Source organism: Thermobia domestica, chromosome 7, assembly GCF_964235325.1.
Source record: "Thermobia domestica chromosome 7, izTheDome1.hap1.1, whole genome shotgun sequence".
NCBI lineage: Eukaryota > Metazoa > Arthropoda > Insecta > Zygentoma > Lepismatidae > Thermobia > Thermobia domestica.
This window is the reverse complement of record NC_137460.1, coordinates 51,227,139-51,242,028: the sequence shown is the minus strand read 5'-3', so window position 1 is coordinate 51,242,028 and position 14,890 is coordinate 51,227,139. Positions and strand designations below refer to the sequence as shown.

General features: G+C 33.7%; 1 protein-coding gene across 2 annotated transcripts in view; it reads right to left on the bottom strand.

The window, feature by feature from the left end:
- Positions 1–14,890, bottom strand: part of LOC145690080 (hemicentin-1-like) — a 117,957-nt gene that overhangs the window by 69,342 nt on the left and 33,725 nt on the right. For both annotated transcript variants that reach the window (XM_081764608.1, XM_081764609.1), the window contains exons 15-18: positions 14,227–14,356; positions 13,365–13,507; positions 9,965–10,252; positions 7,884–8,150 (exon numbers count right to left, since the gene is read on the bottom strand). In XM_081764608.1, the coding sequence (XP_081620734.1) occupies positions 7,884–8,150; positions 9,965–10,252; positions 13,365–13,507; positions 14,227–14,356 (828 nt within the window). The remainder of the gene's footprint in view (positions 1–7,883; positions 8,151–9,964; positions 10,253–13,364; positions 13,508–14,226; positions 14,357–14,890) is intronic.

Sequence of the window (14,890 nt, the reverse complement as noted above, 5' to 3'; positions counted from 1 at the left end):
AGCCATTGCATTGCAGCGATTGATTGGGTACTTCTCCATCGATAGCCATGTGCCGGTAGAATTCCAATGGTGTTGGGTTTAAGGAAATTCCGGCGGAATACTAAATTAGAAGCACTGGCAATCGTGATCGTCTCCAAGAAGGGATTCACTTTGGTTTCTGTTTCAAATGACGTCATAAACGAAACGCATGCTTGTCGCAGTACATTGACATCTTGAATACAATACTTGAGAATTTCTTTCTGGAAATCAAACGTGTCATTACGATGATCGTTGTACCACTGCATGAACTTGTTTCTGTCTTCGACGGGCATTTCATCTGCACCATAATACTTTGTTTCTGGAAGTGGTCCAATATACGATTGATTCTCCTTGGTGTTGAAGAAATGCGGGAAGTAGCCTTTAGTTGCGGGTAAATTGAACGCTTTTGACAATTTACTTAATGCCATAGGTAGGAAGTTCAACGAGTCAATGAACGTCAGATTATTCAACGTTAAACTCAGTATCTTGGTCCCATTTAATATGACGTCAGGTCTCCATTGGCATTGTTCGACCATGGTCTTTAAAATGAAATGTCCATCGTATCCCTTAGCGTTGTGCGCGAGGCAGAAAATCCTATTTATATTGGGACGACGTTCCCGCAAGTACTGAAGAAAATCATAAACTGGATCCTCTCCTTGGAAAATATGCTGGCGCTGACCACACGTACTGCAAGACTGCTGGATATTATTGTTTTCAACACATGCATAACATACTTGTTGTGCAACCAATAAATTTGGAATGTGTACATACGTATTATCGCCAATATTCGTGTCCTGCATAGATTCTATATCATAGAATATCAACAAGGCTTTCTTTGCGTGCATGAGTGAAGGAACACCAGGTTTCAAACATTGTCGATCAGGAAGCATAAAACATTGATGCGATCCTGGAACAATCTTCTTACAAACATTGCAAAAGATCTCATTGCAATCATGAAGGCGTTGTCCGGTATGCACAAAAGAATAAACTCTGTAACATCTAGTACATTGCTGCACCATTTTGCATACAGGTTCCCCTTGATGATATACAATATTACGATGATTGTTAAAACATTCTTCGCCGTAAAATTGACGATTGCAGTCGTTGCATAATATCAGCGTTTGGTTCTTGTCGCATAGAGGTCTCTGTAAACATTTGGAGCATATTACAGGACAATTTTTTACATGTCTGTTACGATGATCATACTTTTTATGGCACGCCTCACAGTAGAAATTGGTTGCAAAACAAGCAGTTAAGGATTGGATGATGTCAAAATGGCCAGCCAAACAAATCAAATTTATGGGAGTGCGATTTTCGTCGTTGGGCCCCTCGTACATGATGTCATGGCCTGTGAAACTGGTATACACTGTAATTTTATATTCTTTGAGGTATGCCTGGAATTGTCGTATTTCATTTACACTGGCACCATGATCCAAATTCACTCCTGCATTTGCACATAACGCATCGACTTCATCGTCCACAACACATTTTCTCTGATGTTGATACTGTCTATGTCGTTTCACATCTACATTCTTGTATTTTTTCAGGCCAATAGCAATAACAAGGGCGTACGCCAGGCACCTTGAATCTTGATTTTTTACACGTACAATCCCTCGCTTGCAACGTAACAATTCTTCATTTTGAAGTACTCCTTGCCGCAAACCACCGCCATAGCCACGTGGAATATCGACACGATGGAAATGAACAGTGAATGGCTCGTGCAGGAGAAATGCATTGTTACTTTGTAACACTCTTTCAAAGGAGGCCCACATCGTTTCCAGTGTCAAGTTTCGTGCTTGGCGAAAACTCACCCAAAACGGTTTATTCGTGTTGCGTGGTGATATTACCGATAAACCAACCATCGCCTCATCGTCGACATTGGCTAACAAATGGTCCAGCATTGCTTGGAAACTGTTGTGTACATACTGTATGATATCGGTTCCTACGGGCGGTGCGTTGAATTGAATTTCGAGCATTCTGCCCTCAATGTTAAATCGTCTATAATGGCGAGTGATTTCATTGCGAACAGTAAAACCCGATTCGGCCATGGTTAAAAACAGGAGAAAACAAACAAACAGGTACGGTAAAACAAATGTGTAATGGAAAAAGGAATTGTGCAGCGTGAATTTACTACAAAAGAAAAGAAGAAAGAAAAATCTTAATCACCTGATAACATTCATGATAAATTCTTAACTAAACAATTCATGTAAAGGTCCTGAGTTTGATTCCTGGCGGTGGCGTTCAGAATCTCATTATGAAAGCACATGTACTAGAAATCAAAGTTTTTTTAAAAAATAATTATGTTACTGAAATGAGTGTTTTATTGCTGTCAAACTCGAGAGCATTACATCAGCATGTAACTGACCTACCATTCTATAGTGATAAAAAGAATGCATGAAATGAATAAATGTTTCATCAGTGCTGAGATGTGACAAAGTACGCGTAAGCATTTTTTCTACTCACAACGACCTTTAAATGATGCGTTTGCAAGTTGAAGAGATTCATCAAGCATTAGCGTAACACATACGTAATTGTCGAAACAAAATCTGTATAGTGTATTTTTTTTTATTATTATTGTGACTAAGCGGTTAGCGTACATGGTTCGGACGTGGAAGTCCCTGGTTCAAGCCTCGGTGGGTTTGCTTTCCACGTCGGGGGCATGTCAAGCCTATTCTGTAATTTAATATTCTCACGCGTTATCATACATTCTTTTCAAAACTAAGCTAAATGGTTGACGTGCACCCCTCATAATACATAAACGTACATAAATCGTCTATAATGACGAGTGATTTCATTGCGAACAGTAAAACCCGATTGGACCATGATTAAAAATGAAAACAAACAAACAGGTACGGTAAAACAAATATGTAATGGGAAAAAAGGAATTGAGCAGCGTGAATTTGAGTTGATTTTTTTGATTTTTTAGTTTAGCGTCCCTTTCAGCAGCGAGGCTATATGAGACGTGGACCTACTGATTAACGTGGAATCCGAACCACATGAGCTCCCCGCCGGGAATCGAACCCTGGTCTCCCACGCCAAAGGTACGTATGCTAACCGCTTAGTTCGGGAAATCATAACATTCATGATAAATTCTTAACTAAGCAATTCATGTAAAGGTCCTGAGTTTGATTCCTGGCGGTGACGTTCAGAATCTCATTATGAAAGCACGCGTACTAAAAATCAAAGTTTTTTTAAATAATTATGTTACTGAAATGAGTGTTTTATTGCTGTCAAACTCGAGAGCATTACATCAGCATGTAACTGACCTACCATTCTATAGTGATAAAAAGAATGCATGAATGAATGTTTCAACAGTACTGAGATGTGATAAAGCACTCGTAAGCATTTTTTTTCCACTCACAACGACCTTTAAATGATGCGTTTGCAAGTTGAAGAGACTCATCGAACATTAACGATACACATACGTAATTGTCGAAACAAAATCTGTATAGCGTATTTTTTTATTATTATTGTGACTAAGCGGTTAGCGTACATGGTTCGGACGTGGAAGGTCCTGGTTCAAGCCTCGGTGGGTTTGCTTTCCCACATCGGAGCGCTGTCAAGTCTTTTCTGAAATTTAATATTCTCATGCGTTATCATACATTCTTTTCAAAACTAAGCTAAATGGTTGACGTACACGCCTCTGGCCCATGTTCAATCTCGGGCGGTTGCTCGAATATCACGTTAAGCTGAAGGGGCCGCTAATGCTTTTAAAGGGAATCGAACCATATTATTCTCAGACATAGTTTCTGAAATTTTGTAATGCATTCTTTTCAAAACTAAGCGCACACATTTTTCTGGCCATGGTTCAATTCCCGACGGGTGCTCGCTGAAGGGACGCTAAACCATATCATTTATCGTGCTTAGTTTTAATGTGTGGGGGTTCCTGATTCGTACTCCCACTTTCCCATTCCACTAATTTCTTCATAGTCTAAATATTTCGTACTAAAAGTAAAACAGTGTATTCGTGATCCGCCCACAAATATAAAATAAAAATGATTTTGGAATCTTGGGTGAAAAATAAAATCTCACTGAACTTACCTCAAATTCAATGAACAAAAAGTCGGTGTAGTAAAGCTTCTTAAATGAAGACACTTTTCAAGAACAGATCTTCTTCACACGATAGTTGAGAGCGATGTAGGATTTGAAAAATGAAATTTAGATTTTTATTTAGGTCGCTGTGAAAACGACGTCACCGTCAGCCAATCAGAAACGAGGAAATTTATAAAATGACATCACAACGAACCAATCAAAACGCTCGCTGCTTTTCGTCATGAATCACGAACCAAAACGATGTGTAACAATCGATCGTGACGTCATTCAAGTTTCTCAATAGTTACAACATCTAGTATCACAGTTCTGATCCCAAAATGCTTTCTGTCAGGATCATGTCACTACTTGTCGTAACTGTGACGACATTTCATTTTCCTCATATTCCATACGAGAATGTCAATGTTTGCTTTTTTTCCATGAATCATGCTGACACGTTCGTAGTAAAACTAAAGTAATGCGATCCGCTGACGTTTGCATTTTTTCAATCATATGTGCTTCTATGTCGTCACACAAAGAAGTCTATCAGCATTTTATTTTAATCCACGTTACACTGTCAGATTTATTTTCTTAAAGTATATGTGTATCCTTTTCAAGAACCATGGTTCGAAACCCACCAAGCACGATTAAATCCGAATTCATTCATAGCTAAGCGGTTAGGATACACGTCTTTGGTTTGAAAGACCTGAGTTCGATTCCTGGAGAAACATTTCTTAGGATTTTTCAAAAACTTGGTTTCAATTTCTAGTTCGAAAATTTTAAAAGTTTAGTTCGATAAAAAGTTTGATTTGAGAAGCGTTACACTGTCAGATTTATTTTCTTAAAGTATATGTGTATCCTTTTCAAGAACCATGGTTCGAAACCCACCAAGCACGATTAAAACCGAATTCATTCATAGCTAAGCGGTTAGGATACACGTCTTTGGTTTGAAAGACCTGAGTTCGATTCCTGGAGAAACATTTCTTAGGATTTTTCTAAAACTTGGTTTAAATTTCTAGTTCGAAAATTTTAAAAGTTTAGTTCGATAAAAAGTTTGATTTGAGAAGTGTTACACTGTCAGATTTATTTTCTTAAAGTATATGTGTATCCTTTTCAAGGACCATGGTTCGAAACCCACCAAGATCGATTAAAACCGAATTCATTTAAGCGGTTAGCATACACATCTTTGGTTTGAAAGACCTGAGTTCGATTCCTGGAGAAACATTTCTTAGGATTTTTCTAAAACTTGGTTTCAATTTCTAGTTCGAAAATTTTAAAAGTTTAGTTCGATAAAAAGTTTGATTTGAGAAGCGTTACACTGTCAGATTTATTTTCTTAAAGTATATGTGTATCCTTTTCAAGGACCATGGTTCGAAACCCACCAAGATCGATTAAAACCGAATTCATTTAAGCGGTTAGCATACACATCTTTGGTTTGAAAGACCTGAGTTCGATTCCTGGAGAAACATTTCTTAGGATTTTTCTAAAACTTGGTTTCAATTTCTAGTTCGAAAATTTTAAAAGTTTAGTTCGATAAAAAGTTTGATTTGAGAAGCGTTACACTGTCAGATTTATTTTCTTAAAGTATATGTGTATCCTTTTCAAGGACCATGGTTCGAAACCCACCAAGATCGATTAAAACCGAATTCATTTAAGCGGTTAGCATACACATCTTTGGTTTGAAAGACCTGAGTTCGATTCCTGAAAAAAACATTTCTTAGGATTTTTTCTTAAACTTGGTTTAAATTTCTAGTTCGAAAATTTTAAAAGTTTAGTTCGATAAAAAGTTTGATTTGAGAAGCGTTACACTGTCAGATTTATTTTCTTAAAGTATATGTGTATCCTTTTCAAGGACCATGGTTCGAAACCCACCAAGATCGATTAAAACCGAATTCATTTAAGCGGTTAGCATACACATCTTTGGTTTGAAAGACCTGAGTTCGATTCCTGAAAAAAACATTTCTTAGGATTTTTTCTTAAACTTGGTTTAAATTTCTAGTTCGAAAATTTTAAAAGTTTAGTTCGATAAAAAGTTTGATTTGAAAATTTTTAGATGTGATTTACATCTTTAGTTCGAAACTTTTGTTTTTAAAAATGTTTTAGTTCGACAAAATTTTGTTTCAATTTTTTTTAGTTCGAAATTTTTTTTTGGGTTCGAAAATTTTTTGTTTGAAACTTTTTTTTGTTTCAAAATTTTTTTAGTTCGAAATTTTTTTTTGGGTTCGAAAATTTTTTGTTTGAAAACTTTTTGTTTCAAAATTTTTTGTTTGAAAATTTTTGTTTAAAATTTTTTTTAGTTACAAAATTTTTTTAGTTCGAAAAATTTTTTAGTTTAAAATTTCTTGTACTCTGCGGAACCGTTTCGAAAAGAATCGGAGCAGTTTAGGTAGAAAAAAATCTGGCAACGCTGTTTCCATTAATGAAGCGCTTACTGAGCAATAAATCGCTTAAACTCACAACAATGTGTTATAAGAAATCTACAAGCGACACCTCTCTTTCACCATTGTTACTTCCAGAGACATAGGCTACTAATTCAAGGACAGGATCTCCATCAAGGTAAAAAAGCTGGTAATCATCTTATCTGTCAAAGAGAAAGATAATATTTAATGTAAACTTCAGTACAATATCATGATACCAAAAAAAAAAGGGTTATTTAAGGAGGAGGTTGAGCCCTCCATGGGAACTTTAAGGATAACCATAAAAGGGAACAAAATTCTAAAATCCAGGATCACCGACATATCGCTCTATATTTCACTCATGGGGTGTGTGGCGGGTCTAAGATCATGTGACCTCTGTCGGCCAATCAGCATCGAGGTACCAAAACACTCATCTTACTCGTAAAAAAAAGGGAACGAATTTTAAAAATCCCAGGGCTTAAGATCACGTGACCTCTATCAACCAATCAGAATCGAGATACCAAAGTATACATCAGAAAGGACACCCTAATTTCAAAAATCCTAGGACCTAAAATCACGTGATCTCTATCATCCAATCAGAATCAAGGTACCAAAGCACTCATCTTACCCGTAAAAGGAAACGAATTAGTAATGGATTTCCCCGCAAGGGTAAAACATGACGTCATACCATGTGACCTGTTCAGCGTGTAGCGGGTCTAAGATCATGTATCGTAGTACCAAAGTACTCATCAAAGAGGATACCCAAATTTCAAAACCCAGGGTCTAAGATCATGTGACCGCTATCAACCAATCAAATTCAAGGTACAGGATTCATCTTACCCGTAAAAGGGAACGAATTTCAAATATCGCAGGGTCTAAAATCACGTGACAGCTATCAACCAATCAGAAACACACATCTTACCCGTAAAAGGGAACAAATTAGTGAGGGATTTCCCCGCAGGGTGACTCATGACGTCATACCACGTGACCTGAAAATTTGAATTTCCCGCGTGGGCGGGGCCTAACGTCACGTGACCTCTCTCAGCCAATCAGAATCGAGAAATTTTTGCTGACTCGGCGCAATATACGCCGGCCACTACTACTGCATACTATGTAAAGATTTCTCGATTCGGGAAACAGATGACAATTATTAGGTGCCAGATCATAAAGTAAGGAGAATAGTTTGCCGAGTCATATGGGATCTTGTATTGCGTTGTTATAGTAAAGGTCTTGCATGAAGCTTTCCAGGATAATTTTTGACAAGCGTTTCTGGTAATATCAACTTAAAGATTTATAAAGAGTGAGAGTACACAATAACCCAAAAGGTGTCTCGTTAATGTTAAGTTTACTGTCAGGATGGACTAATAGTGTAAGTGACTTCCGAGAAACAAATTTAAAAAAAAAGAAAGGAGAAACAAAAATACAGTTAAAATACATTACCTAAAACATTCAATTCAAAGCTTTTAGATATATTTCCTGCGTCATTTTTTGCTATGCATTTGTAACTTCCAGAATGCTCCGTAGAACTTTGTTGAATATAAAAATGTCGACCTTGAGAATGAGAGCTATCATCAAGTGGTTTACTGTCTTTCACCCAGTAAATGGATGGCGCAGGACTTCCACTGGCAGGACATGACATGATGATAGGTAATCCCTCGAGAGATTCTATTAGTTCCGATTCTCGCCCTCCAGACATCGATGGTGGAACTTAAATAATAAAAAGACGAATGTAAGATTTACGTACTATACGAGGAATAGCCTTGTGTTTCCCAATACTTTTAAATACTTAGTTAGCTCTAGCAATAAAGTATCCGTAATAAACTAATATTTGCTCGGATATTTAATAATCTAATGCTTTATCAAACATATAAACACTGAAAAAATTAAGAAATTCCATATATGACTTAAAGAATTTGTAACCACCACTACCATTACCACCACCACCACCACCACTACTACTACTACTACTACTACTACTACTACTACTACTACTACTACTAATAATAATAATAATAATAATAATAATAATAATAATAATAATAATAATAATAATAATAAGAAGAAGAAGAAGAAGAAGAAGAAGAAGAAGAACAACAACAACAACAACAACAACAACAAGGATATAAAGTTAGACTTTTATTATTTTCAAAATCATTTTTGCTTGTTGGTTGCTATTACTTAATTTATATTTTCCACTTATATTTTCCTTTCTGAACTCGCGTACTGTGCACACTATTAAAATATTAAGTATTACTTTTACATCAGTAAAAATTAAATTTCGGGAGGGTGATATTACATAGCTGATATACATGTTTATTCAAGTTTCAGCAGGAGGACTGTATTGAATTTATTCTCTCTAAGATAATTTTTAAATTTCTGTATCGCCAACAGAGCACTATCCTTTAATTTTGCTTGGTCATTTTTGACAAATGATGTCATGCATGTAAATTTAGAAATACTCAAAAGCGAAACAAATGCGAAGAGCAAAGCACTTCGTACAACCAAAGACGCTTACTGTCCTAATTTACTTTGTGGTGGTCAATAATAATTTTAAACATAACCAGTAATCATTTGAGAAGATTCTCTCACGGTGAATTTTAATACACTGAGGGAGACAAGTAGTGTTACGAAATTTCCGGGAATCTTCATTGAGCACGACAGGATATGGTCCCGCGGGGAAATTTCCTGGTTCCAGGGGAAAATTCCCTCGGGCCACACCCTGAAATCATCACTGAACACAAAAATTAAAATCTGTTAGCTAGATACAACCTTTTACACTAAGGATTGTGCAGCATGGAGAGAATTGTTTAGTTAGAATTGAGTATAAACATCTCCCATACGAAATGTCATCACTATACATAAAGATAACATAATAACAATTATTACAATTATTATAAAAATCCAGACAGTTACAAATTTTAATAGATAATCCTGCTGAATGGAGAAACATTAATATTTTATAAGAATTATAATAATTTCAGTAATGTTGAAGTATTATTTAATTGATTTAAACACAAGGGGAAATATAAGCGTCAATTGTTATGTACATCTTGTAGTACCTTGTGTGATAAGTTATTGTTGATTGCAGTTTCAAAAAGTATAATTTTCTTGTAACGTAACACCAGTACTTAATATATATATATATATATATATATATATATATATATATATATATATATATATATATATATATATATATATATATATATATATATATATATGTGTGTGTGTGTGTGTGTGTGTGTCTTTTAAGGACAGGATAAGATATTCTTATTAAAAAACACGATGTTTTAAAACGCCATTACACCTGATGCACACTTCATGATTTCGTGAGTTGTCAGAATCCAACTATCTTCCTCATTGGATTTGCTTTATTTCTACATTTTTTTTAAACACACAAAAGATCCCAAAATCTGTTGGTGATCTACATTTTGTAAAAGGATATTGTATGACACATGTTAATATTAACACATTGAAAAATCAATACAATTTTAACTTTTAAAAACTGACAATATACTCACCAAGGACTTTAACTCTGAACTCAATTTCTTCTACTCCAGCTTTGTTTGAGGCTAGACAAACATAACGTCCACCATCAGTAGGTTTTATATTATAAATAGAGAGAAAGTGAGTCGTTGTTTCATTACTTGTATTACTTGTTCGATAACCATGATTTACAAGATGACCATTTCTCAGCCAAATCACATATGGTGTTGGTGTTCCTGTAGTTTCACAAGAGAGTGTTAAGTTTTCTCCTTGAGACAACCTGATATCTTCCAAAAATCCATCGTTTAATATAAGAGGTGGTTCTGAAAAGAAAAAACTGTAAGAAATGTAATGTTTACAGTTTATATTGTTCCTATATTCATATCTGAAATTAATAAGTATACCACATTAAAATGCACAAATTTGCAGCAAATTTGTACAAACATCTTAAAGAATTTTTGTATGTATATAATATGTACATTCATTTATAATATGATGTTATTGATACATATTACATCTTTTAATAATCTTTTCTCAGATTTTAGATTGTTACTTTAATATTTGAGAACAATGACAAAAACATTGCATTAATTGAAATCCATTACTTTGAATAGTCAATCTTCCAATATATGAAATAGAACGAAATGAAATTAAGTCTTTCAGTTAAACGTTCCTCGACTTTCAATATCTGAGTCTTCATTTTATTTTTATAATTAATTTTAATTAAAGTCTGTACTTCTAGTTTAATATAAAATCTAATTAACATTCATTTGTAATATATATAAAATTAATAACTAAGAAAAAATAATAAAATCTAAGCAAGATAACTTGTGTTATAGTTTCGGCAGTTTATTATTGCCGTCATCACACACAATATCTTGGATTGGATTGGTTTAACATCTATTTACAGACTGAGGCTATACGAGACTGGACCTACTATTTAAAGTTAAATCCGAACGAATACCGAGTTTATAATCAAGACAATTACTCCCGCCGAGAATGGAACCCAGGACCACACACTGAGCCATTCAGCCACGAAGAGACATACACATTATTTCTGAATTAATTAATAATTTCCTTTATCATCTTTAGGTATTTGTTAGTAAGATGTTCTAGTATAAATCGTTCTTATTAACTCTCCATCGCACGTCAAATCTAACTGTGGTAGAGTAATAAAATATTAGAACTGTTCAAAGGAGTTTATATTGTAAAATATACGTTGTCAATTGTCAAAAACATTTAAAAGAAAATATTAAACAATTTAAAATCGCTTCAAAACAAAATACACATTAAAAAGAAGATAAATACATATTGCGGTGTGAGACTCCGCGCGCGTGGCTTGATGTTACAATTAAGCACGCGTGCGTCATTTTCATCAGCCGATTGCTCACTTTCAGAATTGTGATTGTTTTCTTCGTCTACGTCTACTTCACTATCATCTGAAGCTCCTATTTCATCTTCTAGTATACGCAGTATCCGTTCTTGTTGTTTTTCGCCCATATTTGTGCACACCGCACGCTGAGTCAAACTCCCCAACTTTGAAAACACTAAAGCACGCGCGCGAAGCGACACTCCGCACTCGAAACTGTTTACTCAGAGCAAACTACCAGCAAACTGCCGATCAAATTCAGTATAGTCAGTGTGCGCGTGATTGTGAAGGGGGAAGCTACACGGCAGGTTACACCTGGCGGTGGCCTATCAACGCGGCGCGTACTACGGAGGGTTAATAGTATGTTACAAGGTTTTATGAAAGTAAATATAATTAGTATTGATTATGAATTTAAAATAATTAATATATTTCTTACAAATTAAAAATATCTGTAAGTAAAAGTCTATTAATTACTGCATATTATGCGTTCTTTCACTCTCATCTGTCGTATGGCATATTATAGGGGGTAATTCTTCCGGAGCACAAACAGTATTTAAGTGGCAAAAAAAGAGCGACAAGAACGATAACAGGAATTCCAGAGAGAGAATCTTGTAGTCTTTTTTTCAAAAAATTTGACATAATAACCATCCCGTCCGTGTACATATTATAGTGCCTTATTATGTATATCAAAGAAAACTGTACAAATTATGCTGCTACTCGAAGTAGTGTTCACTCACACAATACAAGGTGCAAAAATGAAGTAGATATTCCCCATGTGCGGTTGTGCAAAACGCAAAATAGTTATAAATATATAGGGATGAAATTCTATAACCTATTGCCAATTAGAGTGAGAGAAATGGAGATTAAAAATTTTAAATGTTTTTGTAAAAAGTGGCTGTTAGAAAAGTGTATATATAGCATTTTAGAATTTCAGGAAGAAATTCCAAACTAGAATAGAAAAGTAGTCCTAGGTTAAATATAAAGTATTGTATAGATTAATTATATTGTAAATATTATATGTACGCAAACTTAAATTTTGACGTTGTCTTTTACATCATCATGTTGTTTAACGGCAATAAATAATTCTTATTCTTATTCTCATTCTTATTCTTATTCTTAATTAACCTAATTATATTTTTTAATGTTTCAATAACAATAATAATAATACAATAATATAGTAGTTCAAGTAATTATTTATTAGAATTTTGACACTTTTCTTTACGGAATGCGAAATAGAGAAGCAATAAAATTATTGTGCTTTTCGTATATAAAATTAATCATAATATTTTTCAAATCGTTAATGAAGTATAATTATTATTATAATCGAAATACTGTTAAAATCGTTAAAGAAATATAATTCTAGGTAACTAGCAGTTAGTTAAAACAGTTCTTCAAACAAAAACAATGTTTCTTACGTGATATTTTTATATAATATTATAATTACGTTATTATATAATTTAAGTTACGTATACGACAATTAAAACATTTTTCTACGTCGAGGATAAAGCTTTAGTTTTAGGGTAGAGGGGCTAGAACGTCCTTCGGTTAGAATACTTAAAATCTAGGATTAATCAAAGTATTGAAGTCACAATATATTGAGCCCACTAACTGCGTGATCATTTTATTTGTTCTAAATAGTGCCAACAATAATGTTATTGTATTATCTTAACATATAGCACGAAGTGAGAAATTATAAAATGTATATAGACATCAGAAGCAAAAGTGCTAATAGAATATATAGAAGGTTGGCTTCTTGAAGTACTCTGATACTTACAAAGAACAAAAACCGAATTTAACTATAATTTGATGTATATGTATGATGTTTATAAATAAAGCTAAAATGCTTTCTGTAAATCTTAACTAGGTTTCAAACGCCATGTCAACTATGCGTAACTGGAATTATTTAATCCTACATGAATTGGTTTAATATTGTTTGCTTACATTCAGCAAAACATTATTGGAAATCAATATTAACTTGGGTATCTTTGAAATGCATGCATTTTATTACCAAGAACACGCCCTAAACACTGATTATAATACATCTAATGTAATTACATTGTACTTACCTAGAACGGTTACGTTGAATGTTTTCCTACTTAAACCAACAGAATTAGACACTTCACAAGCATAAATTCCACTGTCTTCTCTCTGAACTTCAACTAAATCCAAATTTTCCTTATTTTCGTATAAAATTATATTACTGTTCTGGCTGGAAATTGAAAATGTCTGAATTAATGATTCAACTAGTAAACACGCTTTTTATTCTAATCTTAATATAGTTTATACTGTACGAAGTGAGGTATTTTATTCATAATGAAAGCATGAAGGTCTTGATAAAATTCTAGAATTGGCATAGCTCATAGCTCAATAGTATTGAAAGAAAATGCGAAAATTGAAAGAATATTTTAGACTGTTCTTCTGATTATCTTTTTTATATGATCTTATAAATATTAATACAATATACTATATAAGAAAATATAAAGTATGTGTACATAGTCGTTTTGAGAAACTGCTAGTGTTTAGGTCATTCTCTAACGCCAGATAAAATAAGAAAAAGGATAAAGCTCGAAGAAGGTACAGAATTCAAACAAATACGAAATTTTACGAAAGATAGGTATTGGATGACGTGGCATGGCAGAATGAATTACTAAAATTACTAGATAATTTTAAGAAAGAGTTTCCTTAAGACTGCAGAAAATATTAAGGTCCGCAGAATGTTCAAATTAGCACAAGAGAACAAAATGTAGTGGATTGAGAAGAAGGTGACAAATTTAAATTAAATACAATATAAAGAAGAAGTTTGTAGTGGGATAAGTTGGAATGGAAGTAGGGTAGTGAAAATTGAAATACAGAAGAGAATATATGTAGAACATATAGAAGAAACCTATAATGGTAATATTACTTATTCCTGTATTTAACATTGCTTACTTAAGTCCATCAATTTTCCTCCACGTGATCGTAGGCAAAGGCCATCCACTCAGTGGGCACCTGAGGGAAAGTGATGTTCCTCGTACCACTTCATGCCATTCCTCTGTAGGTCCTTCAAACTCAGGTGGTGCTGTGTAGAAACTAATTTGAATTCACAGAAAAATTGCCATTCGTGTGAATCGTATTGTGGCTCAATATACATACAAGAAGTATTGATTAAAAAAAAAAAAAAGATAAAAGTGAACAGTATTTTTCTACCACACCAATAAACTATATAAAAATTCGGGCTACTTATTTTTGCATTCAGGAAAAAAAATTAATAAGAATTCCTAACAACTAAAATTTGTAAAATTTTAGAAAGTACAAGCAATACAAGCATATAATAACTTTACACACTTTCTTTTCACTAAAATCATTTTATAAATTTAACTGTTTCTTATGTATCCATTTGACTATTTTACTTTTCATTTTTACAACTCAGAATTCTCATCACGTCAGTAAGTTAACTTCTTTGATGGGTTTTATCTATGCTGTAGCTTTCGAAAGTCGAATTCTTATATCCATATGACAGATTTGAGTCACTTATTATTTATATTGTGTATAATAATCTGGTAATAATAATAATAATAATAATAATAATAATAATAATAATAATAATAATAAT